The sequence below is a fragment of the Sebastes umbrosus genome, chromosome 17 (assembly GCF_015220745.1).
Source record: "Sebastes umbrosus isolate fSebUmb1 chromosome 17, fSebUmb1.pri, whole genome shotgun sequence".
NCBI lineage: Eukaryota > Metazoa > Chordata > Actinopteri > Perciformes > Sebastidae > Sebastes > Sebastes umbrosus.
The window spans coordinates 8,325,337-8,351,612 of record NC_051285.1 but is presented as its reverse complement, the minus strand read 5'-3'; the positions used below and the strand labels follow the sequence as shown (position 1 = coordinate 8,351,612).

At 38.1% G+C, this 26,276-nt stretch overlaps 2 protein-coding genes across 2 annotated transcripts; both read right to left on the bottom strand.

Annotated features, from left to right (window-relative positions):
* Nucleotides 1-905: 905 nt before the first annotated feature.
* Nucleotides 906-17,932, bottom strand: ddx46 (DEAD (Asp-Glu-Ala-Asp) box polypeptide 46). Its single transcript, XM_037749200.1, has 23 exons — nucleotides 17,785-17,932; nucleotides 15,218-15,385; nucleotides 14,023-14,145; nucleotides 13,824-13,911; nucleotides 13,560-13,728; nucleotides 12,964-13,205; nucleotides 11,875-11,985; nucleotides 11,396-11,561; nucleotides 11,045-11,165; nucleotides 10,412-10,587; nucleotides 9,115-9,236; nucleotides 8,008-8,086; nucleotides 6,793-6,875; nucleotides 5,932-6,096; nucleotides 5,576-5,738; nucleotides 5,103-5,296; nucleotides 4,372-4,509; nucleotides 4,081-4,230; nucleotides 3,741-3,968; nucleotides 2,616-2,834; nucleotides 1,773-1,917; nucleotides 1,535-1,608; nucleotides 906-1,378 (listed from the first exon to the last, which is right to left on the bottom strand). The coding sequence occupies exons 1-23, from the start codon at nucleotides 17,799-17,801 to the stop codon at nucleotides 1,331-1,333; spliced, it is 3,189 nt and encodes a 1,062-aa protein (XP_037605128.1). The 5' UTR covers nucleotides 17,802-17,932; the 3' UTR covers nucleotides 906-1,330.
* A 2,572-nt stretch (nucleotides 17,933-20,504) lies between these two features.
* On the bottom strand, nucleotides 20,505-24,733 carry camlg (calcium modulating ligand). The gene is made up of 4 exons (XM_037749201.1): nucleotides 24,409-24,733; nucleotides 22,436-22,899; nucleotides 22,106-22,171; nucleotides 20,505-21,687 (listed from the first exon to the last, which is right to left on the bottom strand). Exons 1-4 carry the CDS (start codon nucleotides 24,554-24,556, stop codon nucleotides 21,496-21,498), a joined length of 870 nt encoding a protein of 289 aa, XP_037605129.1. The 5' UTR covers nucleotides 24,557-24,733; the 3' UTR covers nucleotides 20,505-21,495.
* Nucleotides 24,734-26,276: the final 1,543 nt, after the last annotated feature.

The window sequence follows — 26,276 nt, the reverse complement described above, 5'->3', positions numbered from 1 at the left end:
TGGTATTCAGGAAATTATAAGGTTTGGTATAATTATATTGAATAATTTAAGTGATATATATGTGCACACATACTAATCAAAGCTCAAAACAGCGCTAAATGTGGCTGAATTATAAAAGGCAGAAGTGGTAAAACGAAGAGCCGTTTGGGAGCCGAAAGAGGACTCTTCTTGGTGAGCTGAGCCAAATGATCTGGCTCACTGAAAAGAGCCTGAATTCCCATCACTACAAACTAGGGGATGAGCAGAACACCAAACAGGGGGATGCAAAGAGGTTTATTCCTCTCCTACCCCTTCTGAACCTGAACCGCTCATCAAATACACAAAACTGGTTATTTGCATCCAAAAAAGCTGCAAAAAAAACCCTGCTTTTTATTTTTTTTTAATGACATTGTCCTGAAATTGAGCCATAATCCAGTTCCAGTGCTTACCAAACAGCTCTCCTACAATGATGAATAATATACAAAGGAGAGGCTATTGAATAATTAAAACAGTAGGGAGGAGAATATGTATGGAATGCTATTTAATTCAATATTAAATAATTAAATATGCCTGAGAAAAAAAATCCTGAAATAAACAAGGCAATAAATATATGTAAATATATATAAATTAGTAAATATAGATATATACATAAAGACGTATTTATTTTAAAAAGGACATTTTTTCTTTTAATTCCTTTGAAAAACATCCTTTTTTAAAACTATTTATTTATTGAACGATATTGGCTCATGTATATATTTATATTTACATTTATTTCCTCATGTATTTTATTTCAGGATTTATTTCATAGGCGTATTTATTTATTTATGTATGTATTTATTTATTTATTTAATATTGAATTAATTTGCATTCCATATGAGTACACAGTATCTACCACATTTGTTAATGCAAACTGCTGGACAAATTTATTTCCTTAGCAACACGTTTTATTGTGCGGAAAAGTAAAAACATCTTTCATCCGACTATTTCCTCATAAAGATTATGGTTGGGATGTTGCTTGTACATACGACAGGGTGAAATCTGACCAAAAAAAAAAACATTAAAAGAAAACATTAAAAGAGCAGATTGTGATGGTTCAATGACACTGGAGGTCAAAACTGCATCAGACATTTTGGTATTTGTGGTCTGTAGGTATAAAATCACAGGAAACTCAAGTGAAGCACAGAGGAAACAGGAAAAAAAAGGATGACAACATACACTAAACTTAGGTAATTGAAGGGAACATTATTAAAAATATAGACTAAAATATTCCTTAACCACTTTGATGAAACTGTAGAGATGACAGGGGACTGTTGAGAGACGGAAACTCCTCCAGTGAGCCTTTGTTCCTCCTCTACAACACTTTGTACCGGCTTTTGCTTGTCGGCTGGTAGGAATTTTGCTGGAAAGGAAAAAAAAAAAAAGACAATAAGCGACATCTTTCATAGACATTTGCTGAACAACAACCTGCCATGTTTTATGTTTCCTGCTCTAAAAATCTGATATCAGCATGAGATCCAGTACTGGTTATTGATTTCAAGAGGCAGAAGATACTTACTAATCTGATGAGCTCTTCCTTGATTAACCGCGTAATCTCCGTTTTGGCTTTCTGCACAGCCAATTCATTTGCACCTAGAAAACAAACACATCATTTATATAAAGTTCTATCAAACACAAGACAATAGGAGTGAATTCAGAGCCCAGAGGTAGTTAAAAGGACACTAAAAGAAAGAGTGTGAGTCGCATTTTGAAAGTGTAAGAATTAACACTGAAAAATAATTAACACTGATACATACTTTCAATAGCCAGGTAGATCTTGCGTTCTCCCTCCTTGGGCTCCTTGCCTGGAGGGAAATATGTTCCTCTGATGGTGATGGCGGCTTCAGAGTATTCACCGATCCTCTGCAGAGCTTCTTTAGATGTCACCTTCCACCTGGCCGTCTGGGGAAGAACAGAATGAGTTATGTTTTATAAGACTTTTTTTACTAGATTCTTTTGTTATTTACACCAGTTTCCATCAAATTAAAAAACAGTTTACCAATTTCTCAGAATAAAAATTTTTTTTTTTATTTTTTTTAATTCTTTAAGATGCTTGATTCTTCAGCAAGGAAAACAAAACAAAAAAAGCACAGTTTCTTAAATAATTGCTACCAAAAGAAATCTTTTGTCTTTGCTGTTGTTGCCTGTTGGACTTGAGTACGCCATGTTATGATTTGAGCATATTTTTTATGCTAAATGCAGTACCTGTGAGGGTTTCTGGACAATATTTATCATTGTTTTCCAATAATAAATATATAAATAAATTTGTATAAAGCAAGCATATTTGCCCACTACCATTCTGATGAGTATTAAATACTTGACTCATCTCATTTTAAGGTACATTTTGAACAGATAAAAACTGATTAATCGTGATTTAACTATTTGAATCAATTGACAGACCTATAAAATAACTAATTGATTAATCGTTGCAGCTCTAGTGATGTCACTTACTTGCTTGTGTTGCCACCTTTGTCAATTAAATGTGATCAAACCACACACATACAGTCCCGATGAAGCAGATCAGCTCAAAAGATCAATAATAAAAAAGGGAATCTGCTGAATATTTTAGTACAGCAAACACTGCACTGTGGGCTGCTGACCTGAGGGAAGTCGTTGATCTCCAGCTCCTCTTCGTATCTCTTGACGGTCTCGGCCTGTTCAGCCGCCTGCCGCTCCTCCTCCAGCTTCTCCACGGGGGTGTAGTTCAGCTTGGCATTGATCTTCTCCGCCAGCTGCTCCGCGATGGTCTTGGCAGACACTGAGGGTGTCATGATGGTGCCGCCCCGCAGGATGGCGTTGGTGGCCTGCTGCATCACATCCTGTATATGGAGAGAAAACCAGTTTGACTTTTTTTGGTCCATGTGGGGAGGAAATGAATATTGACACAACACATGAAACAAACTGACCAGAGAATACAGAAACATAAAAGAAACATGAAATAAATGGCAGAAAATGATGAAAGAAACGATGCATTAGATGAAGAGCTTTATCATGTTTTAAGGTTAAAAGGTGCAGTGTGTAGGATCTGGCGGTATCTAGTGGTGAGGTTGCAGATTGCAACCAACTGAAACTTCTCCCGTATGCTAAGCCTACCTAAGCGTACCTTCTAGACACGACCTGTGAAGAGGACCTGCTCACCTATGTAGTTATAAACGGCTCATTCTAAGGTAACAAAAGCACAACGATTGTTTTTTTCAGGTGATTATACACTAAAGAAAAAATACTTATTAATATTATATTCCATTCTGCCAATAGATCCTCCTAAATGTTACACACTGCACCTTTAAGAGGAATACAAAAGAACTTAAGGTATCTTTTAATTAGGTTTATGGCTACCTGGACCAACAACCTGAGGGTGGTGACCACAGAAAAATTCAGTTACACTACAGTTTAAGTTAAGTGGGGCACGCATTTATACTTGCATCTTACTTCAGTAGTTATTGTGATATGTGAAAATAAAAATGGTGAAAATGAATTAATTAAAGATTCGATTCATGTTTTTTCAATTTAGGTCACGTCTAGGAGTGAGCATGTTTTTTACAGCATGAGTCTAAATGCTGGTGTCAAACTGACAAAAGGTCAACTTGCTGAAAGACACTAAGAACAATATGTGACGATTTACAGATGTAACATTAAGAAGTAAAGATTCCTCTCCATTCTTCCTCTGGCATGCCAGTGAAGACAGATACACCTGCATCAACACATTTCCTCTCTGTTTGACGTACCTGAGCCTCGGCGCCCAGGTTCTTCTGAGCGTTGATCTTGAGCGCCAGCCTCTTGGCCATCTCCAGTTTCTGGATGTTTCCAGCAGATGTGGGTCCGACGCCCGGCAGCCCTCCGGGGACAGATGTTGTGTTGGAAGCTGCTCCTGCAGGACCGGCGGACGACCCGGGAGCAGACAGATCCTTCACCCTCTTCTTGGAGTTGAACATGCTCTCGATTTGCTCCTCAATCTGAGGAGGAAGGAAAAGAAGGGGAGATGATTGAGATGAGCGCTGCATTTTGTTCTATGTTGCCAATTCAATGATCATTTTAAATCAACAGTGAAATTCAAACATTACTCACATCCAGGGCTCCGTCCTCATCATCAGAGTCCTGCAGTCCAAGAGCAGCTTTCTGCAACTTCTTTCTCTCATTGGCCAAGGCGTGTTCTGTCTCGTCAAACTTGAAGCCTTTTCCTGAGAAGCCGCTGCTGCTCTTAATGGTCTTACCCTCCTGCAGTGATGAAAAAGGGTTTAGATTTAATTCTCACACAGACCATTTTTAAAGCAGTACAATAATTTCTATTATTGACAAGTTTCTAGATTACCTAATTGAGTCTACTTGCTAATTCAGATTCGTTTTCCCTCATCTTACCGCTTTCTGTTGGTCTTTGAAGGAGGCCCAAAGCTGCTCCAGTTCAGGTGGGACAGGAGAAACGGACAGCTCCAAAGCTTTGATGATATCCCCAGCATAGCGAACCTGATCCTCTGTGATGAAGGTGTAGGCGAAACCCTAGAAGAAGGAACAAGATGTAGAGACATGTAAAGATATAAACTTCCATAAGATATTAAAGCCGTTAACTGAGAGCTAAATAGGGATGCACCGATCCGACTTTTTCAGTCCCGATATGTTTTTGTGAATGGAGTCTGGTTTGGTCTTGAAGATTGCAATATAACGTCTTCCGTTCCCCGTCAGAAAGGGCTGTCTGATGGCGAGATAAAGCGGTGAAAATATTCTAAATATAGCGTGCACTTGAACTGAAATTTACTTTTTCAGGTGGCTAAAATATGTTTTTTTGCTGCTGTCGTGCACAGCCGCTCTCTTCAAAGCCCCCAGACTCCATTCACAAAAGCAATCATTTTACCTTGCAGAATGTGGAGTATACATACAACCCCACATCCAAAAATCCAGACTAACCCTTTCAGTTATTTCCAAACTTGGCACAGCTGACTTTGACTCATTAGTGCTAGCGTTCACATTATTCATAACCTTAGTTATTAGCTTACCTATTAGCCTACGTTGCTGTTTTTTGCAACGGCTGAGTGGGTGTTTGCATTTGAAAAAAACAAACAAATGCAGATGGACCCGCCCTTTAAGTAACTGACCTTGTTGCCTGCTCGGCCTGTGCGTCCGGCCCTGTGGACGTAGTCCTCATAGTGGTTGGGACAGTTGTAGTTGACCACCAGGATCAGCTGCTTGACATCCAGGCCTCTGGCTGCCACAGAGGTGGCCACCATCAGACGACATGCTCCATTTTTAAAGTCGTTGATGACGCTGTCTCTGTCGTACTGGTCAATTCCTGAGAGGACGACAGGAAAGGAATATATGAAAGAGCAAATACTAGACATGAGTTGTAATGGTAATGCAGTAATCAGAAACATTCACACTTGAGACTTAATATGAGGACACACTGACCCTATTTGGCTGGCAGTGGACAACCTCACAAGCACAATGGATAAAAAGGAAACGGCATGGCTGGTGTTTACCACGCAGTTTTAGACACAAAATATGAAGATCCCCTAAAGATATCCAACTATCACCAATTGGTAATCAGTGCATCCCAAATGTGACTCCCTACCTCCGTGCAGTGACATGCAGGGGTACGAGGCCTTCATCAGGTCTTTTAAAAGTGCGTCTGCATGCTCCTGTTTGTCCACAAAGATGATGACCGAGCCCTTCTCCTGGTAGTGACCCAAAATCTCCAGCAACTTCAGGAACTTCTTGTCCTCATCAATCACCAGCTACAGTAACAAATGCAAAAAGACAAGCAGAAAGGGAGAGGGTGAGAGATGAGGGGTCAGATTTGGACTGGATTACCATTAGGACAATCTAACAAAAACTAAAGTAAAATAATGGAGACAAAGACTAAGAAGCCAAATGTGCCCTTTACATGAACAATTTTCAATGAATAGAGATGAAACGTAGATGATTTACCACATGTTGTTCCACATCAGAGCAGACGACACTGCGGCCTCCCACCTGGACCTCAATTGGCTTGGCCAGGATCCTCCGAGCCAGCGCCTCCATCGCTCTGGGGAAGGTGGCCGAAAACATGACCGTCTGACGGTCTGGACGCACGTTGTCCACAATACGCATCACCTGGTAGGGGAACCACGGACACCTTAAGGTTAGTGAATTTCGTTTAAACGCCACTAATTTTCTTTAACGCATTTATGCAACTTGCACAACTAGGTTGTAGCGGGCTCAGTTTTAAAGCTGAGTGAAGATACTGGTATCATATGAAACTAGAAAACCTAAGGAATCTGAAGGAGGTTAAATAACGCTCCAAACTTGTGCTAAATGTTGGCGAGGAAAAACTGGCATGGCCATCTTCAAAGGGACCCCCCCTTGACCTCTGACTTTAGGATATGTGAATGAAAATGGGTTCTATGGGTACCCACAAGTCTCCCCTTTACAGAAATGCCCACTTTATGATAATCACATGCAGTTTCGGGTAAGTCATAGTCCAGTCAGCACACTGACATAACTGCCATGTTATGATTTGAGCATATTTTTTATGCTAAATGCAGTACCTGTGAGGGATTCTGGACAATATTTGTCATTGTCATGAGTTGTTAATTGATTTCCAATAATAAATATATACATACATTTGCATAAAGCAAGCATATGTGCCCACTCCCATGTTGATGAGAGTATTACAGGAAATACTAAACAAATCTCCCCTTAAGGTTCATTTTGAATAGATAAAAAAATGTTAATTTGCGATTAATCACAAATGAATCTTTAATTGATTGACAGCCCTAATTCTAACATATAAATCTCGGAGATACCCACCTGTGGCTCAAAGCCCATGTCAAACATCCTGTCTGCTTCATCCAACACCACATATGTAGTTCTGCGCAGGTTGGTGACTCGACCTACACACCAAAGGAGGGGAGCATGAGGGAAAACAGTTAACTTCAAGAAAATCCAGTCCTCATACGCATTCTGCCTTCTTCAAAAAAACATGAAACTAATCTAAACACAGAGACATTTTTCAGGGTAAGACTACTTGACATTAATTGATGATAAAAACAAGTCATCCAAACTTCAGCAGATTGTTCTGTGGACTAGTTTCAAGTGGCCAGGGTTTTATTTTATTTATATTTTTAAACGTTTTTTTTTGGTAGTCTCTGGTCTTGCGTACCATCTTAGGGGCATGAGGGACCTGTAAAAGTCAGAAAACAGCCTCAAGATACAATACAAGAGATGGAGCCCCATCAAGCATTATCTGACCAAGCGCCTTTTTACCTACAAGGGAAACATATTACAGATTACCTCGCATGTGTGGAAACAACAAAAAACCCTTCTATTATAATTACTGCTCAGAAAGGATTTACACAATGCACAAAAGTGTTAGCAAATATAACAACTACTGCTTTCTAAACACATTTCCAGTATTTCTTTACATTTGTATGCAAACGCTCAGTGCTGTACAGGGCTCTACGGTGATATTTATTCCCAGAAGCCACAGGAGCTCCAAATTAAAAATAATAGGGAGACGGGTGAGATATTACGGATGTGTGATCTGTGAAAATAACTGGAAAATCTCTCTCTGTGCTTTGAATATCAAGATGCATATGAATATATTTATGAAAACAACAACACTGTAGAACCCTGGTTGCGCATTCAGACTACTCTCATTTAATATAACATAATTACACATCCTGATACACCCACGTTACAACACACTTATCAAACATTTTGATCGTCTCTGGCTTGGAGTTTGAAGAACCACGGAGGCAGCACCAGGTCCACCTACCTGTACTTGCCCTGATCTTCAGGAAACGCACCACTGCCTTGCAGATATGACTGATCCCACGGGTGGTCAAATAATTTCAACAGTTTAGTAAGTGGTACTGACTTGGTTAATTATGTGCTTTATCATATTGTAACATTTATTCCATGCAAGGTAATTAACAAAAGGCTCACAAGGCATCAAAAAATGCATATTTGCACTGACATCCTATAAGAATAAAGAAGTGAGAGGGTCAAAGTGAATTAACTCACCGCTGTTGGCCCCCAACATGTCAATCATTCTCCCCGGTGTGCACACAATGATCTCGGCTCCTCTCTTCAGCTCAGCAATCTGGAAGCCAAAAACAACTGAAAGTTTTAATGCAACGTTCAAAGTTCAAAAGTAATAGTGCTTACTTAGCTTACAGACTGAGTTACAGTAGATCAACTAACTAAGTTAAACAGCTAATGGTAGCTTCATATTTACTATATAGGAGAAGAGTGGTATAGATCTTTTCATATAACTCTCTGCAAGAAAGTGAAGAAGCATATTTCCCAAAATGTCGAAGTTCTCCTTTGAGGTATTCTGGTTGATAATCCAGCTAAATAATAATTGGAAAAATTGTAACAGTGCTTAATGTGAGATTGGGAGCATTTCTATTGACAGCTGAGCCTGCGGCTCGTAGCTAACGGCGCTAAATGTGGAAACGACAGCAACACTGATAACAGTGTTAACCTGGGGAGGAACCGGAGCGTGGGTGCTACGCTTCCGCAATGCCGCCGTTATCAGCTGTAATCGCCTTATGAGCTCATTGCAGAGGGACAGCTGTGAGCAAGCCAGTGGGGCACGCTCACATGCACTAAAAGGCACGCGCGGCCGGCCCGTCTATGTCAACAAAGCACAGAAAAACTTGAATTACAACACACAGAGACAGAGAGAGAGACAGAGACAGAGACAGACAAAGAGAGACAGAGACAGAGACAGAGAGAAAGAGAGAGAGAAGAAAATAAGAGAGCAACCTCTCAGAGTTTTTTCTGCCAAGAGTGGAGTTGCTCTTTAACCCTGTTAGTGAAACTATAAATGGGCAAAAGGAGAAAAAAACAGGAAATGAATGAGGGACATGAAGTCCAGTTTGTTTGTGATGAATCACATAACATGCATAATGTTTTTCTGCCTGCTGGTTAGATCATTTATTAAGGACTGCACCATGACAATGACATTGTGCATTACTGTGCAGTATTTACCTCTAGTTTGCTGCTGTGTTAGATGGACTTTAATTGAAAAATCAAATCATTCTAAGTGTGTAATTGTAAGCCAATTAAAGCCCTTGGGGCGAGAGGGGGGGATAAAATGAACCCGTAACATTAGTGTGTGTTTACCTGTTCGCTGATGCCTGTGCCTCCATAAACACACACCACCCTGAGTCCCAGCGGTTTAGAGAACTTCTTACACTCCTTGGTGATCTGCAGAGCCAGCTCTCTGGTAGGAGTCATGATTACCGCTGTGGGAGAGGGAGAAAAACAGGATGAGAACAGAGAATAGGTTTTTATCTTTTTTTATTATTTGGAGCACCACGTAACGTATTTGCCAAGAACATTAACCGGGGGAAACCTGACTTTAATGACCGTTCATATGGCTTATAAATAATTAATTAGAAATGCTGTGCAAGCATAACAGCCAGTGGGTTATTATCCCAAAGTGGAAATGGGTCCTATTTTAGTCTTCCTTTGACCTACATTTGAATCTCATCTCATCTCAACTCCACTTCCCACAGTCCCAGTCCTTACTTTCTTCAGTTATTCAATTTGAATATAGTCAATATCAATACGAAACATTTCTGTAAATGAGTGATGCCTAAAGTTTAAAGTGGGGGCTTTTACAAAAATTCATCCAATCAAATGAGACTTTGGGTGACTAGCTGGCCAATTGTTTGTGGATCGAATCAATACACGTTCTTTGATCGAAGTAGCTAACAGAGCAATAGAGGTCTGTGGTTAACACAAGCTGAAGAGATTTTAACGCTTTGTTCTACGACATAAAATATATCAGTAAATATCCTACTCATGAATTTTGAAGCTGTTATGTGTTTTAATAAAAGTGGATGCTAACAAGTGGCTGCCGATTGCATTCACACTTGAAAAATCATAAAAGTGGTGCTCATTTGAGGAGATTATCCTGCTGAACAAAACGTGTAAGTATCATAAACGTTTCCTTGCCACAGAGTTTATTTTCTGCAATAATCCAAAATCCAATGGAAAAATCCCATTGGCTTTTTGTCAAGGGAACCAGGGCAATGCTAACTTCCTTGTTGGCCTACAAAAATACACCATCCCTGGAGCACTCTTTATGGAGAGGGACAGGAAAAGATGTGTTTTCAGATATCAGTGGGCAAAAATGCTGTTTTCATTTCCAAAACAATGTGGCTGAGGTCTAATTCATTCAAGGGAAACTTTTCCTATTTTCAACCGACTCTGTGTCACTGCAGCGCAGCAATACATGCAGTGAACGTCCACCGGATGACGATGCAAAACGACTGGTGGAGTTTTGCTGCTAAACTACTCTTAGCTAAACTCTAAGCCTGCCCACTTTTTAGCAGCCCAATCAAATACGAGTTACTTGATTTAAATCCCTTCCATTTCATGGGGACTTTAAAGTATAAAATGATCTATTCCTTACAGATTGGTCCTTCAGACTCCTCCAGGGGCCTCTGGTCCATGATGTGTCGGAACATGGGCAGTAGGAAGGCTATGGTTTTCCCGCTGCCGGTCTTAGCGATGCCAATGAGGTCTCTGCCCGACATGACGGCAGGGATGGCCTGGGCCTGGATGGGGGTGGGCTTGTCGTAGCTATGCCTGGGTACATTTGTGAGAAAGAAATTAATACAAATATGAAGTGTTGGTTTCTGTTCAGAAATAATCAAGAGTCATGTACAATTTGAATATGAATTTCTACTGATCTGAGAAAGAAAAAATGCCATTATGTTTTATATACATTTCAAAGGGCAGATTAAATGGGATACGAGTGGTTATACTGTTTAAAAGGTTCACGCACACACTGTTCAAATGCAAGTGTTTTAACAGACGTGTATCGATACAGCTGCATTACCTGCATTTTCATGTCCAGCTGAATATGAATTACTTTATTTCACATTTAAAAAACATGAACCGGAATCAGTGCTCGAGACATTTTACACTAAAACCGACTGCCAAAGTGATCATCTTCTTTATTCATGTTCCATTAGCAAGACCATTGCTAAATGACTTAATTGCCCTCAAAATGTTGCCTAGCCCGTCACACCAGCAGACTCACCTCTTCATTGCGCTGAGGATCTTCATAGACACTCCACACTGCACCCAGGTCTTGATGGGTTTGGGACAGCCCTTCCCTTTAACGTTAATGCCTTCCAGTTCCAGCCTGTACGAGTTCACATCTGTATTGATTAAAAAACAGCCAATCAGGAAGATGTTAGATGGGTAGTGAAGGTTTACAAAGACACATATTCTGAATAGTACAAGGCAGTAATAGAAGTTCTCAGGTAATACAGATGGGCTGACAACACCGCATGTTGATGCGGCGGCAGCCACTGAACATTTGACTTTCACTTCTTAGCAATATACGTTCTTTGACTGAATCTCCATCTCCCGTGTTCGGTTTACTGACCTTCTGGAGTCATCCTGGCGAGTTCAGGGACCTCCACATAGAAGTTTCTGCGGTATGACTCGTACTGGATCTTCCCGTGGTCAACAGGCTCCAGGATCTTCCTCTGTTTGGTCTGGAAGCCGGTCAGAGCCGTCTGCAGATCCACTTCCTCCTCCTCTGATGAGTACTGCAAAACAGTGACATTTTGGATAGTTAGCAGTGTGTCCCATCGAGAAAAACTTGATGAAATTGTCAAGCTTTTTGCCTGATGAGAGTCTAAAGCAGAATCTGTATTTAAATCACCACGAAAAAACTGAAATATTGTTTTATGGGTATGTGATTTAAATCTGACAGAAGAGTGGGGTTGTTTGGGTGAATTAGGAGAACTTTTAGCTGATGAAAGAAAGGCCATCAGTATTGAAGAAATGCATATTTAAGTGTGACCTCCCTCACACACAAGACATTGATGAGAGTTCAAAAACATTATAAAAACAACTCACTTCCATAGCATCCTGGTCATTCTCCATCAGCTCACCCTTCTTCTTGTGAGTGTTGGGTCCTTTCTTGGTTTTAACAACAGTCACCACTTTGGTTACTGTCATTGATCCTTTCTGTTGAAAAATACATGCAGGTCATCTGGCAAAACAGAGGAAGAAAACACCCACAAAGACGAAGTGCAGTCCAACACTAGTAGACAAATGGATGTTGACAACTATAATAATAGAAGTCAACATACATCATTTAAAGCCCCTTTAACTTTTAGCTAAATTGTCCATTAACGTCAAAAATACGTCATAATTAGAGTGGTATCGGCGAGTACACCAGTCTATGCACCGATCCGATTACATAATTTATTAACCCAGAAATAAATCAACTTGTTTAACTGGAAATAAATTCTTCTTTGCCTTCACTGTGCTGTGCCACTGGCAACTAATGTTTTAGAGCAGTGAGGAAGAACTGATTGCAGGCAGTTTGTCACCTGACGATAGCAAACAACAACAGTGCAGTGCTAGTGGAGAGTGTAACGGTAGTCAGAGCGAGGAAAATGTCAGCTATATGGCAACATTTCACAGTGGAAAATTCAACAAGTAAAATGGCAATATGTACAGGATGTAAGGCTTCTCTGCAGGACAAATTAGCACACAGGCTTTCCACTGAGGAGACAGCTAAGAGAATACTGAATTATTAGTTATTTATTCCTAGCTTCATTTATTTATGTTCTTTGTAACTGATAAACTGAATAATAAAAGAAAGTTCTATTGCATTCATTCTCTGTATGTATTTGTTCATGTTTTACAAAGGGTTTAACCTGAGCCAGGCCATACAGCAAAGATATTAATCATATCAGATCCATACATGGTCAGTAGTAAACAACTGTTAAATAATAATAATAACTATATATATATATTTTTTTATCACGCTGGTATGGGATTGCGGTATCGGCCGATACCGCAAGTTCAGGTATCAGAATCGGGAAGGAAAAAATAGTATCGGAATCGGAACATTTCTAGTCATAACCCTGACAACATTAAACATCGGAGGATTTGCCTCCAGGCTTAAGTGATGCAGTATTTTCCCCTCGAACTCACCTTATCATTTCCTTTCATCCCTCCCATGTTGAACTTCTTCACCTCCTGTTTCACCTCCTCCATGTAGGCGTCCAGAGGATCCACGTCGTCCTCCTCGGCCAGCTGCTCCATGGGAGTCTCCTTCTCCTCCTCCTCCTCCTCTTTCTTCTCCTCCTTTATCTCCTTCTCTTTTATCTCCCCCTTCCCATCCCCATCTTCGTCATCGTCTCCCTCCATCGGAGTTGAAATATCCTCGTCGTCATCTGAAATGAGGGGTCAGTTATAAGGCTCTGCAGCGCTAAAGCTAAGGTCTTTGAATTGATTGATTTAATTACTTATCAAGTATAAAATACCAACATTTTCACAATACAAATAATTCTTTTTAAAAACGGTAGAATCCATTATAAAATTCTATACTTACTAGTAAAACATCACATCAACTTGTAGTCAATGGTTCAATTAACAATTAAAAATAATCCCTGGAGAGGGGGTAGTTTTGGTACATTTCTGGGAGTTAAAAGAATTTAGATTCTCATTTAGACACCATGATTTCTCTACAATAAAACAACACGTGGGGGATCAAACTGTGTCGGTTATGTTCAACGGGGCGTCCTCACCCTCATCATCCTCCAGGCTCCACTTCTTGCCCTGTTTCATCTCCTCCAGTTCTTTCTTGATCTCTCCAATGTTTTCGATGGCCTTCTTCCTCTGCTCTTCCCTCCACTTCTCCACACGCTCCTTCCTCTTCCTCATCTCCTCCTCCAGCTTGTTCTGGTCAAAGTCTTGCTGCATGGACACAAAGGAAAGATCAGAAACATTGCCTCATCTACTATGTAGGGACTTTTTAGAGGGTAGCAAGAAACTGAATATATTGAACTTACATCCTCAATCTTCTCATCCTCTTTCTCTTCTTTAATCTTTTTCTTTTCAGATAAAGGATCAACACTGTCTTTCTCCTTGCTCCTTGACCTGTAGGGAAGATGACAATAAAGAAAAGAAGAAAAACAGTAGCATGGTTTTGATTACCAGAGCTGTCAGCTATGTCTGGAGATGTTTGATATGTTTTTCAAGAAGTCTCACTTTTCATCTGGCCTCCTGCTCTTGCTGGGGCTACCAGATCGGGACCTTCGTGCTCGGCTCCTGCTGCCCGACCTCCTCCTGTCTCGGCTTCTGGACCTCCTCCTCTCTCTGCTCCTGGAGCGCCTGGACAGCCAAGGCAAACATATGACATGAAAACACACAAGACAAGAGGGAGAAAATATTAGTCTTTTTCACTTCTATAAACATTTTCACACTTGGTCCATTTCATTTTCTAAAGTGATTTCAAACTATGACCAAAAGCATGTATTTTTAGAGCTCAAACTAGATCAGACACTGCTAAAATAAACTGCAGTTGTTTAATTGTGATTTGAGGTTAAACTGATTTGTCCATTGAAAACACAACACAGGTCCAACCTACTGTGGGATTTCCCTTTACAATTTGAACTGCAATTAACACAAACATCATGTCATCATTATGACAGGTACAAGTTTCAAGTTTAAATTTTCAAGTTTATTTGTCATATGCATTTAAAAAGTACAGTGTACAGTGAAATGCAATGAAATGCATTTTACCCTGGCTCTCTCTCAGCCCTTAAAATCTATAAATAGTACACTAGATAAATACTACAATAAATAAGACAATACCTGAAAATAAAATTATAAAACAACCTAAAAACATCCATAAAACAATCCACAGCTCTGCAGTCATTTAGTGCTACTGTTCAGTAGTCTGACCGCCTGAGGGTAAAAACTGTCTCTGAAGCAAGAGGTCCGAGCTCTTTTTATGACACAACTGATGTGCAGCGAGCAGGAGAGGGAGTCAGAAATATGGATGCCTAGGAACTTGAAGCTGATGTCAATTATAAGCTCCTTAGTTTTCTCCGCATTCAGGGACAGATTGTTGTTGTGACACCACATGGTCAGATTCCTCACTTCGTCCCTGTATGCCATCTCATTGTTATTAGTAATGAGCCCTATCACTGTTGTATCATCTGCAAATTTCACAATGCTGTTTGTATGATGTTTACCCACACAGTCATATGTGTACAGACTACACAGTAAGGGACTGAGACAGCAACCTTGTGGAGCACCGGTATTCAGAACTGTGGTAGATGAGGTACAAGCTCCATAATGTAGTTTTGATGGGTGCTGTAGCAAACTTATTCTCCTCCACGCCTCTTCTTGTTCTGTTTGGTTCCTTTACGTGTAAACAGCTGCAGACGCTAACACCCACCTGGCTCTTTTTCTGTCTCTGGACCGGGACCTGCGGCGTTCCCCCCGGCTCCGTGACCTCTCCCTCCTGTTCCGGTCTCGCTCGTCCTTCTTAGAGCGTTTGTCCGGGGAGCGACTCTTTGATCGGCTGCCTGACCTTCCCCGAGACGCGGAGCGCTTCCTGTAGTGTCTGAGGTCACAAACAGCAAAAAAAAACAACACATTAACTGACAAACTGTTGACCTCAAACTACATTGAATGAATGAAAGACTTTATTTCGAACATAAAAATAAATAAAAACAGATACAAAATAATAACCAACAAAACAAGAGTAATAGTGTCTGAAAAGGATATATCACAGAATGATAATATAATATATAAACTATCCCAGTTTTATTTATTTCTCTTTGATTTGACACTATAAAAAATTAATTGAATTGAAATTGAATTTAATAATTTATCTGAGGTTTCCAGCAGATTTTGTGGTCCAGTATTACACCCAGAAATGTATTTACATATACTCTTTCAATATTCACATCATCTATTATCATTTGTACTTGTTTTGTCTATTTTTCTGGTTTCCAAATAACATAAATTTAGTTTTATTTCCAAATTTAATGACAATTTATTTCTGTCAAACCACCGTTGCAATTTTTTTATTTCTGTTGTGGCCACCTCCAAAAGCTGCTGCAGATTTTCCCCAGAACAAAAAATAATACATTAATAAAACACCTTTTAATTCATATATTCCACGGCTTATGTCTTGCTTTGAACATAATTATTGCGGTTTTAAATTTGACCAAATCCATGAATTTCAATGCATGTGACTTTAAAAAAACAGTGTGTTGGTGTGTTCCCTATATCCCACATTATTTACTATCCTGATTGCTCTCTTTTGTAGTATGCATAATGGTTGTAAGTTGCTTTTATAAGTGTTAAACCCAAAACTTCCACAGATATGGTGATACAAGTGAAGAATACATAATGTGCAGTGATTTATGGTCCAGCATGTGTCTTGTTTTCCCTAAAACTCTTTGCCAGCTTTATTCTTACATAATTTATCTGAGGTTTCCAGCAGATTTTGTGGTCCGGTATTACACACAGAAATGTATTTACATATACTCTTTCAACATTCACATCATCTATTATGACTTTAAAAAACAGTGTGTTGGTGTGTTCCCTATATCCCACATTATTTACTATCCTGATTGCTCTCTTTTGTAGTATGCATAATGGTTGTAAGTTGCTTTTATAAGTGTTAAACCCCAAACTTCCACAGATATGGTGATATAAGTGAAGAATACATAATGTGCAGTGATTTATGGTCCAGTATGTGTCTTGTTTTCCCTGAAACTCTTTGCCAGCTTTGTTTTTACATAATTTATCTGAGGTTTCCAGCAGATTTTGTGGTCCGGTATTACACACAGAAATGTATTTACATATACTCTTTCAACATTCACATCATCTATTATGACTTTAAAAAACAGTGTGTTGGTGTGTTTCCTATATCCCACATTATTTACTATCCTGATTGCTCTCTTTTGTAGTATGCATAATGGTTGTAAGTTGCTTTTATAAGTGTTAAACCCAAAACTTCCACAGATATGGTGATATAAGTGAAGAATACATAATGTGCAGTGATTTATGGTCCAGTATGTGTCTTGTTTTCCCTAAAACTCTTTGCCAGCTTTGTTCTTACATAATTTATCTGAGGTTTCCAGCAGATTTTGTGGTCCGGTATTACACACAGAAATGTATTTACATATACTCTTTCAACATTCACATCATCTATTATGACTTTAAAAAACAGTGTGTTGGTGTGTTCCCTATATCCCACATTATTTACTATCCTGATTGCTCTCTTTTGTAGTATGCATAATGGTTGTAAGTTGCTTTTATAAGTGTTAAACCCCAAACTTCCACAGATATGGTGATATAAGTGAAGAATACATAATGTGCAGTGATTTATGGTCCAGTATGTGTCTTGTTTTCCCTAAAACTCTTTGCCAGCTTTGTTCTTACATAATTTATCTGAGGTTTCTAGCAAATTTTGTGGTCCAGTATTTCACCCAGAAATGTATTTACATATACTCTTTCAATATTCACTCATTTGTACTTGTTTTGTCTATTCTTTTGGTCTTATTTCCAAATTTAATGACAATTTATTTCTGTCAAACAACAGTTGCAATTTTCTTATTTCTTTTTTTAAACAATATATTTATTGAGTTTTTTCCCCCCAAAACGACAGAACACAATCAATACAGACAGCAATACACATTGATTGATTAATTGCATGAATAAACTTAGCATATATGATAACAAAAATAACAGAAAATAAAAAAATAAAAAATATATATTTATTTATGTTGTGGCCACCTCCAAAAGCTGCTGCAGATTTTCCCCCAGAATAAAAACCCCTACATTAATGAAACACGTGTTAACTGATCTATCCAGGAGCTTTAAATGAGACTAACGTGGTTGTTGGTTTGTTAGCATTAGCATCTGTATGTTGTATCTAGCAGGCGAATCGAAGTTAAGCTTAAAAGTTCAGATTAAAACCACCAAATTAACCAGATATTTCGAACATACCTCGACTCACGTCCCATTGCTGTTTCCACGAGGTTATATCTGCTAAAAGAAGAAGTTAAATGAGCTCACAGACAGAAACAGAAACGACTGCTGTGCGATGAACGCTTGTTTGTGTCTTTCAACCTGCGCGTCACAAAAACTGCGACGGTTAAAGTTCACTAACTGGTGCTGTGACGAGCTTAGTAGTGCGACACCACGTGGTGGGAGGTCAGAACTACAACACTAGGGATCATCTACAAAATGTAATGTAAATATTCAATAACTTCAGTATTATACAGTGTAATGCCATCAAAATTACTTCACACATCAATGATCTCCTCATAGTTGTACTACAACATTTAGTTTGGAAAAATATGCTTTTGCATAATTTTGGTGAATTTTTAATGGGACAAATATTCAATAAATTCACTTTTATAAAATGTAGTGCCATCAAAATTACTTCACACAACAATTATCTCCTCATAGTTGTACTACAACATTTAGTTTGGAAAAAATATGCTTTTGCATAATTCTTTTTAATTTTGAATGGGAAAAATATTCAATAAATTCACTTTTATAAAGTGTAGTGCTACCAAAATTACTTCCCACATCAACTATCTCCTCATGGTTGTACTGCAACACTTAGTTTGGAAAAAATATTATATTGCATAATTCTTTTTAATTTTTAAAGAGAACAATATTCAATAAATTCACTTTCATAAAATGTAGTGCCATCAAAATTACTTCACACATCAAGGTCAGAACTTCTTTTTTAATTTTTTTTTTTTTCAATAGTCTTTATTTTATATTTGTAAACAGTACAAAGAACAATTCAATCAATACATTGATAAACCATACCTAAGGAAATTAAGAGATAAAATATAGAAATATCTAAAAATAAATAAATAAAATAACAAAACACAAAATATGCCAGAGGCTAATGTAAATAAAATAATAGTAACTTAAGTAAAAACATTAAAATGGGAGCACAAAGTCATCATTTCAGTAGCCTTTTTGTTTTTTGAAGAAGATATAATCTTAATATAAAGTTAAATTTTTTTTCTTAGATAGATATAGATACTGTAGATAGATAGATAGATAGATAGATAGATAGATAGATACATGGATAGATAGATAGATAGATAGATAAACGGATAGATAGATAGATAGATAGATTGATAGATAGATTGATACGTAAAATGTATGCAAAATTACATTACATGTGAAACAATAATACTGAATTAGCCCCAGCTGTAAATCCTCCTCAAACTAGGAACATTTTGATAATGAATTGGGAAATAGTGACATAGAGATCTCCGCATGGGCCCTATAGGCAGATAAATATATAAAGTACCGATTAGCTCAAATCAAGGCTTTTCTAAGGGATGGTCTAAATATCACAGGAAAGTAGGTTTTCAAAAATGTTTATTAATGTGCACTGTTCCTGTAAAGAAATAAAGTGAGAGTCAAAACAGAGTATGTCACACAAGTTGTATTTATTTGGTATTTAATTGTCCGGTTATTCATTCCTGTATATGTCTTGAATCAGAAACTGTTTACATCATGTCAACACTGAATTTGTTACTGAAGATACTGTGAGAGCCACAAAAAAACAGTTATTTTGTAAACTTTATCAAAAACAATCAAGTAGGTCAGACAAGTCGTAGGATAAATCACACCAATTAATTTACAAGGGAAAAAAAAAAATTCACATTAATAAATTAATTTGGATGAAATTGAAAGTATGGAGAGAGGACACTACAGCACAGAGAGTATATATGAAGTTATGTATGAATGAGGCTCGAACAAAGCAAAGCAGGACACGTCACCAGAATTACTCAACACAAAGAAGCGTATAAACACCCTCTGCCCCACATAGATCTGCAGCAGTACTTTCTAGTAAAACCCCAAACATTCCCGTTCATCACACTTTTAATTACGTACATATACTGTATGAAGTTTACTGCGTTTTAAGCTCATAAGCCGTGCAAAATAATACACTCCACATTCAAGGACTAAATGCTTCTTCTGACTTCACAACTTAAAACGAAGAGAGAAAACTTGTTCATAACATGGGTGGACCCTTCTGAGCGCTGGATGACAACAGAAAATATGACTTAAAGCACTGCCTATGAGGAAATCTGCCACCACACAAACACATATGAGTCATAAAGAAGAGTTCAAGTTCTTAAGACACTAACTAAATCGTCAGGAACTGGATACTGTTAAATACTCAAACTATCTTTTTAATCTCTAACTAACTAAAGCCATGTCTTTGGGACCTACAAATAACAAAGTTTGAGTTTGAGGTGATGCAGAAAAATGTGTCATTTGTCCTCAATCAACTCATACTCATTTATTTTCTGTATCCACAGTACTCTACTTTTCTTGCTAACTGATGGCAGAGAAGAGGACCAAATGTGAAAAAAAAGTCAGATCTCGAGTTAAATCACATAATTCATGAAAAAAAGAAGAATTAATTCAAAGATTTAAGTCAGAATCCTGAGAATAAAGTCAGAAACTAATCCTAGAACACACCTTTTTCAAATGGTGCGAAACCTCTATGTGATTACACTTTTGTTTAAAAGGAAAAATTTTTGTTGGACCTCCATGAGGTTGCTATTTGTGACACAACTGCAAAGCCTCAAGTTCGTCTACTGCCTGAAGTGCAGAGGCGATGAGGGGAACAGAAACCACCTGCCTCTGTCACTCCTGGTGATACTCCCGTCATCGACTGTGTTAGATTCAGGGTTTTGAATGGCAAAACCTGAAAATGCACTAACTCCAACCCTGCCGGACACACTGCAGGGCTGACTAATATGAAAAACAGATATTCATAATGCTGTATACTAATTGGGAGATCAACTTCCTCTAAAGTCCGCATCATAACAGCTGAGAACATGACACCCTGCCCAGCTTATGCACCATCTTTGGAGATTATTAGGATGTAGAAGGACTCCGGGCGATAATTCAATATTATTCTCTATCGGTTTTCAGTAAATCAGTTATTTAAAGCGAGACTATGTAATCTTTAAAGAATAAATAACACACTTTTTTAGAGCTGCAATGATTAATTGATTAGTTATCAACAATTAAATTAACCATCAAGCTATTTTGATAATCGATTATGTCAAGAGTTTCTCTGATGCAATGTATAGTACTGAAAGACAGTTCATTGCATTGAACAGCAGTTTGATTATTTTGTGAGCATACACTTGCATGTGCATGAATATCAGAATCTTTTTAATTAATGATGTCAGTTTCAGAAATATCGCCCAGCCCTTCAGGGACTCCAGTGTTTCCTCATTCATAAGTTGAATGGAATCTGTGGCCAACAGACTGATGATGAACTGTACTCGTGTCCACTCTTGAGTAGGACTTTTACCATTTTCTGTGCTAGACCTGACAAATAAATATCACTCAGCACGATAAATGCCACTGTAAATTCTTTCGCACAAGTAAACACATGCTGCCTTTCTGTTTGGGTCCAGAGCTTAATGACTTGGAGGTCTGTAACAAACACTGGACTCTCTGGTCACATGTAGATTAGCTTTAGTAGAGTCCTGGACGCGCGACCCTGATCATAAGGCAGCGAGGACTCGCTTGCAGACAGTCAACAACAAAGCCACATCAGCCGACGTAAATGACCATGCCTTGTTGCTATGGGAGACAGAGGGAGGGGACAACTAGAAGGTGGTGGGGGGGCGGGGTTCCCGAGATCCTCCTGGTGCATCAGGGAGTCTCTGAGTCAAACAGCAACAGGATCTCGTGCGAGAGGATGAAGGTGAAGAAGTAAACGCAGAGGTCGGCGAAGACGTCACCCATCCTCCTGTAGGTGTCCATGGAGCGGTTGATGACCTCAGCGGGGATGCCGGACAGCAACAGGGCAGCAGTCAGCACAGTGGTCTGGGCCTTCTTCTCTACCTGGAGCAACAGGAGTATAACGCAAAGACACTATGACGCATGGCAACTATTGATTATTTTCTCTTAATTTATTTATCGCGATTTGAGATAAAATCCTTTATCGTCCCATCCCAAGATGTCAAAACTCATGCCGAATCTTGTGAGAAACTGGAAATTAAATAAATGAAATAAAAAGTGGATTGTTAACCAACCATAATTACAACAGAACCTTACTTAACCTTCATCTAAATCATGCATGCCACTGCTTTAAATATTCCACACCAGCACCTCCAAAGTATCTCTTTACATCGATCATTACTTCTTGGAAATCAGCTAAAATATATATACGAATGCATCCAAGTCTCACTCTCTGCATAGATGTTGAATTTGAGTCTCTAACAATGGGAGAAGGATCATAAAATATCTAATACAAACTCACCTTTGGAAAGTATTTGGACAACCCCATGTAGGCCAGTTCCAGGGTCAGAAATGGGGCAAATATTGACTGGAATGAAAAAAATGACACAGAACAATATCATGTTTCTGGTAGTCAGATGCATTATTATTAAATGTAATAAATCAGATTGCAACAGCACATAATGTGTGACATTCTCACAAAATGTACAATCATGGAAAAAGCAACAGAAAATGTTGTGACACTTGAGCTTTTATTTTCAAGTAATGACTAAAAACTGTAATCTATATCGGTACAGGTTAAGTTGGAGTAAATGCTCAGAGATAAAAAACAATAAACGTCAAAATGACTCACCAGAAACTTGCAGACAAAAACCCGGACAAACACAGCGAGGAGGACGCTGCCGATGAGCCGGAAGATTCTGAAGGGGTCAAACTCCTCCGCCTCAGAGCCTCCTTCCTGGGCCGGCTGCTCATTGGCCAGCTGAGTCCGCAGTTTCATGGCATCGTCAAAACGGGACAGGTACTTCTGGAGGCCTCGGCGTGGGGAGCCGCTGAGGTCGTCTGGTGCCCGCTCCCCTCTCGGCCTCTGTCGGATCCCCCCGATGTCGTCCTCCAGAGAGCCTCCCAGTGACCCGCTGCAGTCTGGCAGGGGTGAGCCCCTCCTCTCTGGGGTGGCACCGTGGGAGCGGCTGCCGAGCCCCGAGGCCTCCGGCAGGAAGGGCGACGGTCTCGGGGAAGACGAGGATGATGACCACGGCTCTGTCCTGTCGAGATCGAGGTGGAAGCGTGGTTCTGTGGGACGCAGGAGCGCTCCAGCTGAGGGTGTAAGAAGACAACATTCAGTCCATTAATTGTTTAAATTATTGATCAAGGAAAATGACAAACATGATCTAGTTCCAATCTCTCAAATGTGACCATTTGCTGCCTTTCTCTGTTGCAAATCATTGTAAATTAAAGGGGATATATTATGCTTTTGTGCTTTTCCTGTAGTGTGTTGTATAGTTTTTTGTGCATGTAAAAGGTCTGCAAAAGTTACAAAGCCTAAAGGAAGTAAATCTCTCCAGTCAGCTGGTCTTATTCTGCCCAGATCTGGTCCTATTCTACAGAGATCTGGTTTTATTCCTCCTAGATCCAGCCCTATTCTACCCAGATCTCGTCCTATTCTTCCCAGATCTGGTCTTATTCTACCCAGATCTCACCCTATTCTACCCAGATCTGGTCTTATTCTACCCAGATCTCGCCCTATTCTACCCAGATCTGGTCTTATTCTTCCCAGATCTGGTCTTATTCTACCAAGATCTCGCCCTATTCTACCCAGATCTGGTCTTATTCTACCCAGATCTCGCCCTATTCTACCCAGATCTGGTCTTATTCTACCCAGATCTCGCCCTATTCTACCCAGATCTGGTCTTATTCTTCCCAGATCTGGTCTTATTCTACCCGGATCTCACCCTATTCTACCCAGATCTGGTCTTATTCTACCAAGATTTCGCCCTATTCTACCCAGATCTGGTCTTATTCTACCAAGATCTGGTCTTATTCTACCCAGATCTGGTCTTATTCTACCAAGATCTCGCCCTATTCTACCCAGACCTGGTCTTATTCTACCCAGATCTCGCCCTATTCTTCCCAGATCTGGTCTTATTCTACCCAGATCTCACCCTATTCTACCCAGATCTGGTCTTATTCTACCCAGATCTCGCCCTATTCTACCCAGATCTGGTCTTATTCTACCCAGATCTCGCCCTATTCTACCCAGATCTGGTCTTATTCTACCCAGATCTGGTCTTTTTCTACTCAGATCTGGTCCTTTTTTTACCCAGATCTAGTCTTATTCCTCCTAGATCTAGCCCTATTCTGCCCAGGCCTGGTCCTATTCTACCCGGTGTTTTACTGGGTCTTATTTGATCTTATTCTACCAAGGTTTGGTCCAATTCTACCCAGACCTGGTCCTACCCAGATCTAGCCCTATTCTACCCAGATCTGGTCTTATTCTATATAGATCTGGTCTTATCTACCCAGTGTTTTACTGGGACTTAATCTACCTAGATCTGGTCTTATTCCTCCTAAATCCAGCCCTATTCTTCCTAGATCTGGTCTTATTCTACCCAGACCTGGTCCTACCCAGACCTGGTCTTATTCCTCCCAGACCTGGTCCTCCTTAGATGCAGTACTTGAGGTAAACGTCCTCAGTTAGACTCCACCAGTGTGTTTATATAATCTGCTGACAGTAAAGATGAAGCAGGTTAATAGATCACGTGGACACTGTGGTGTAAACCAGACCAGTTATATAGATATATATATATATCTATATAACTCCATTACCGCTTTGTTCAGCAGCCTCGTTCTTGGTGAAGCCCACTATCCTGTTCATCCTGTCCTCTGAGTTCATCAGCAGCTTCCTCCTCCGGATCTCTGCTCTCCTCTGAGCCGCCGTCACGGAGCCGGTCTCACTGCTGTCCCCGGACTCCATGTTCAGATGCACCAGCACGTGTTATTCACTGTATATATACACAGATATAGCGATGATTCAACCAGCAGCACGCACGATCCAGATCAACGAGCTACACGGTGGACATAACGGGATGAGACCAGAGCGTTGTCCTGCAGAGAGAGAGAGAGAGAGACGCACAGTGATGAAGTCACCGCTGTCGCAGCTGGTTTACATGCAGCCCTCTGAAGTGACTTGCAGGAAACAAGAGGGCTTAACCCTTTATTGGAGTAATGTTATATATATATATATATATATATATATATAATTATTATTATTATATATATATTAATTTTGTTAGTGATATTGACTTATTATTATTATTATATATATATATTAATCTTGTTAGTGATATTGACTTATTATATATATATATATATATAATTATTATTATTATATATATATTAATTTTGTTAGTGATATTGACTTATTATTATTATTATATATATATATATTAATCTTGTTAGTGATATTGACTTATTATATATATATATATAATTATTATTATTATATATATATTAATTTTGTTAGTGATATTGACTTATTATTATTATTATTATTATTATATATATATTAATCTTGTTAGTGATATTGACTTATTATATATATATATATATATATATATATAAATTTTGTTAGTGATATTGACTTATTTTATGTATATATATATATATATATTAATCTTGTTAGTGATACTGGCTTATTATATATATATATATAAATTTTGTTAGTGATATTGACTTATTTTATGTATATATATATATATATATATATATATATTAATCTTGTTAGTGATACTGGCTTATTATATATATATATATATATAAATTTTGTTAGTGATATTGACTAATTATATATATATATATATATATATAAATCGTGTTAGTGATATTGACTTATTATATATATATATATATTAATCTTGTTAGTGATATTGACTTATTATATATATATATATATATAAATTTTGTTAGTGATATTGACTTATTATTATTATTATATATATATATTAATCTTGTTAGTGATATTGACTTATTATATATATATATATATATAAATTTTGTTAGTGATATTGACTAATTATATATATATATATATATAAATCGTGTTAGTGATATTGACTTATTATATATATATATATATTAATCTTGTTAGTGATATTGACTTATTATATATATATGTATATATATATATATATATATTAATTTTGTTAGTGATATTGACTTATTATATATATATATTAATCTTGTTAGTGATATTGACTTATTATATATATATATATATATATTAATTTTGTTAGTGATATTGACTTATTATATATATATATATATATATATAAATAGTGTTAGTGATATTGACTTATTATTATTATATATATATACATATATATATTAATCTTGTTAGTGATATTGGCTTATTATATATATATATATATATATATGTTAATCTTGTTAGTGATATTGACTTATATATACATATATATATATTAATCTTGTTAGTGATATTGACTTATTATATATTTTATATATATGTTACTTTGACTTTTTTGTATACTTGTCAGTATAGATAGACTTTTATGTATACTTGTCAACATAAGCCATGTATACTTATGTATACTTTTGTTTAGTATATCTCTGATAAGTACATAAAAAGTAAACTGAAAGTATACTCTTATTTTAAGTTTAAAAGAAGTATACTAAAA

Bases quoted from the DNA above. Each gene is read 5' to 3' on its own strand.
- camlg (XM_037749201.1), bottom strand. From the start codon at position 24,556: ATGGAGTCCGGGGACAGCAGTGAGACCGGCTCCGTGACGGCGGCTCAG. The intron at 22,172-22,435 runs GTGAGTCATTTT...TTTTCATTCCAG, and splicing joins TTTTTGTCTGCAAGTTTCTG to TCAATATTTGCCCCATTTCT. The intron at 21,688-22,105 runs GTGAGTTTGTAT...CTGTTGCTCCAG, and splicing joins TGTCCAAATACTTTCCAAAG to GTAGAGAAGAAGGCCCAGAC.
- ddx46 (XM_037749200.1), bottom strand. The intron at 13,729-13,823 runs GTAAGTTCAATA...GTGTCCATGCAG, and splicing joins AGGATGAGAAGATTGAGGAT to CAAGACTTTGACCAGAACAA. The intron at 11,562-11,874 runs GTGAGTTGTTTT...ACTGTTTTGCAG, and splicing joins ATGACCAGGATGCTATGGAA to TACTCATCAGAGGAGGAGGA.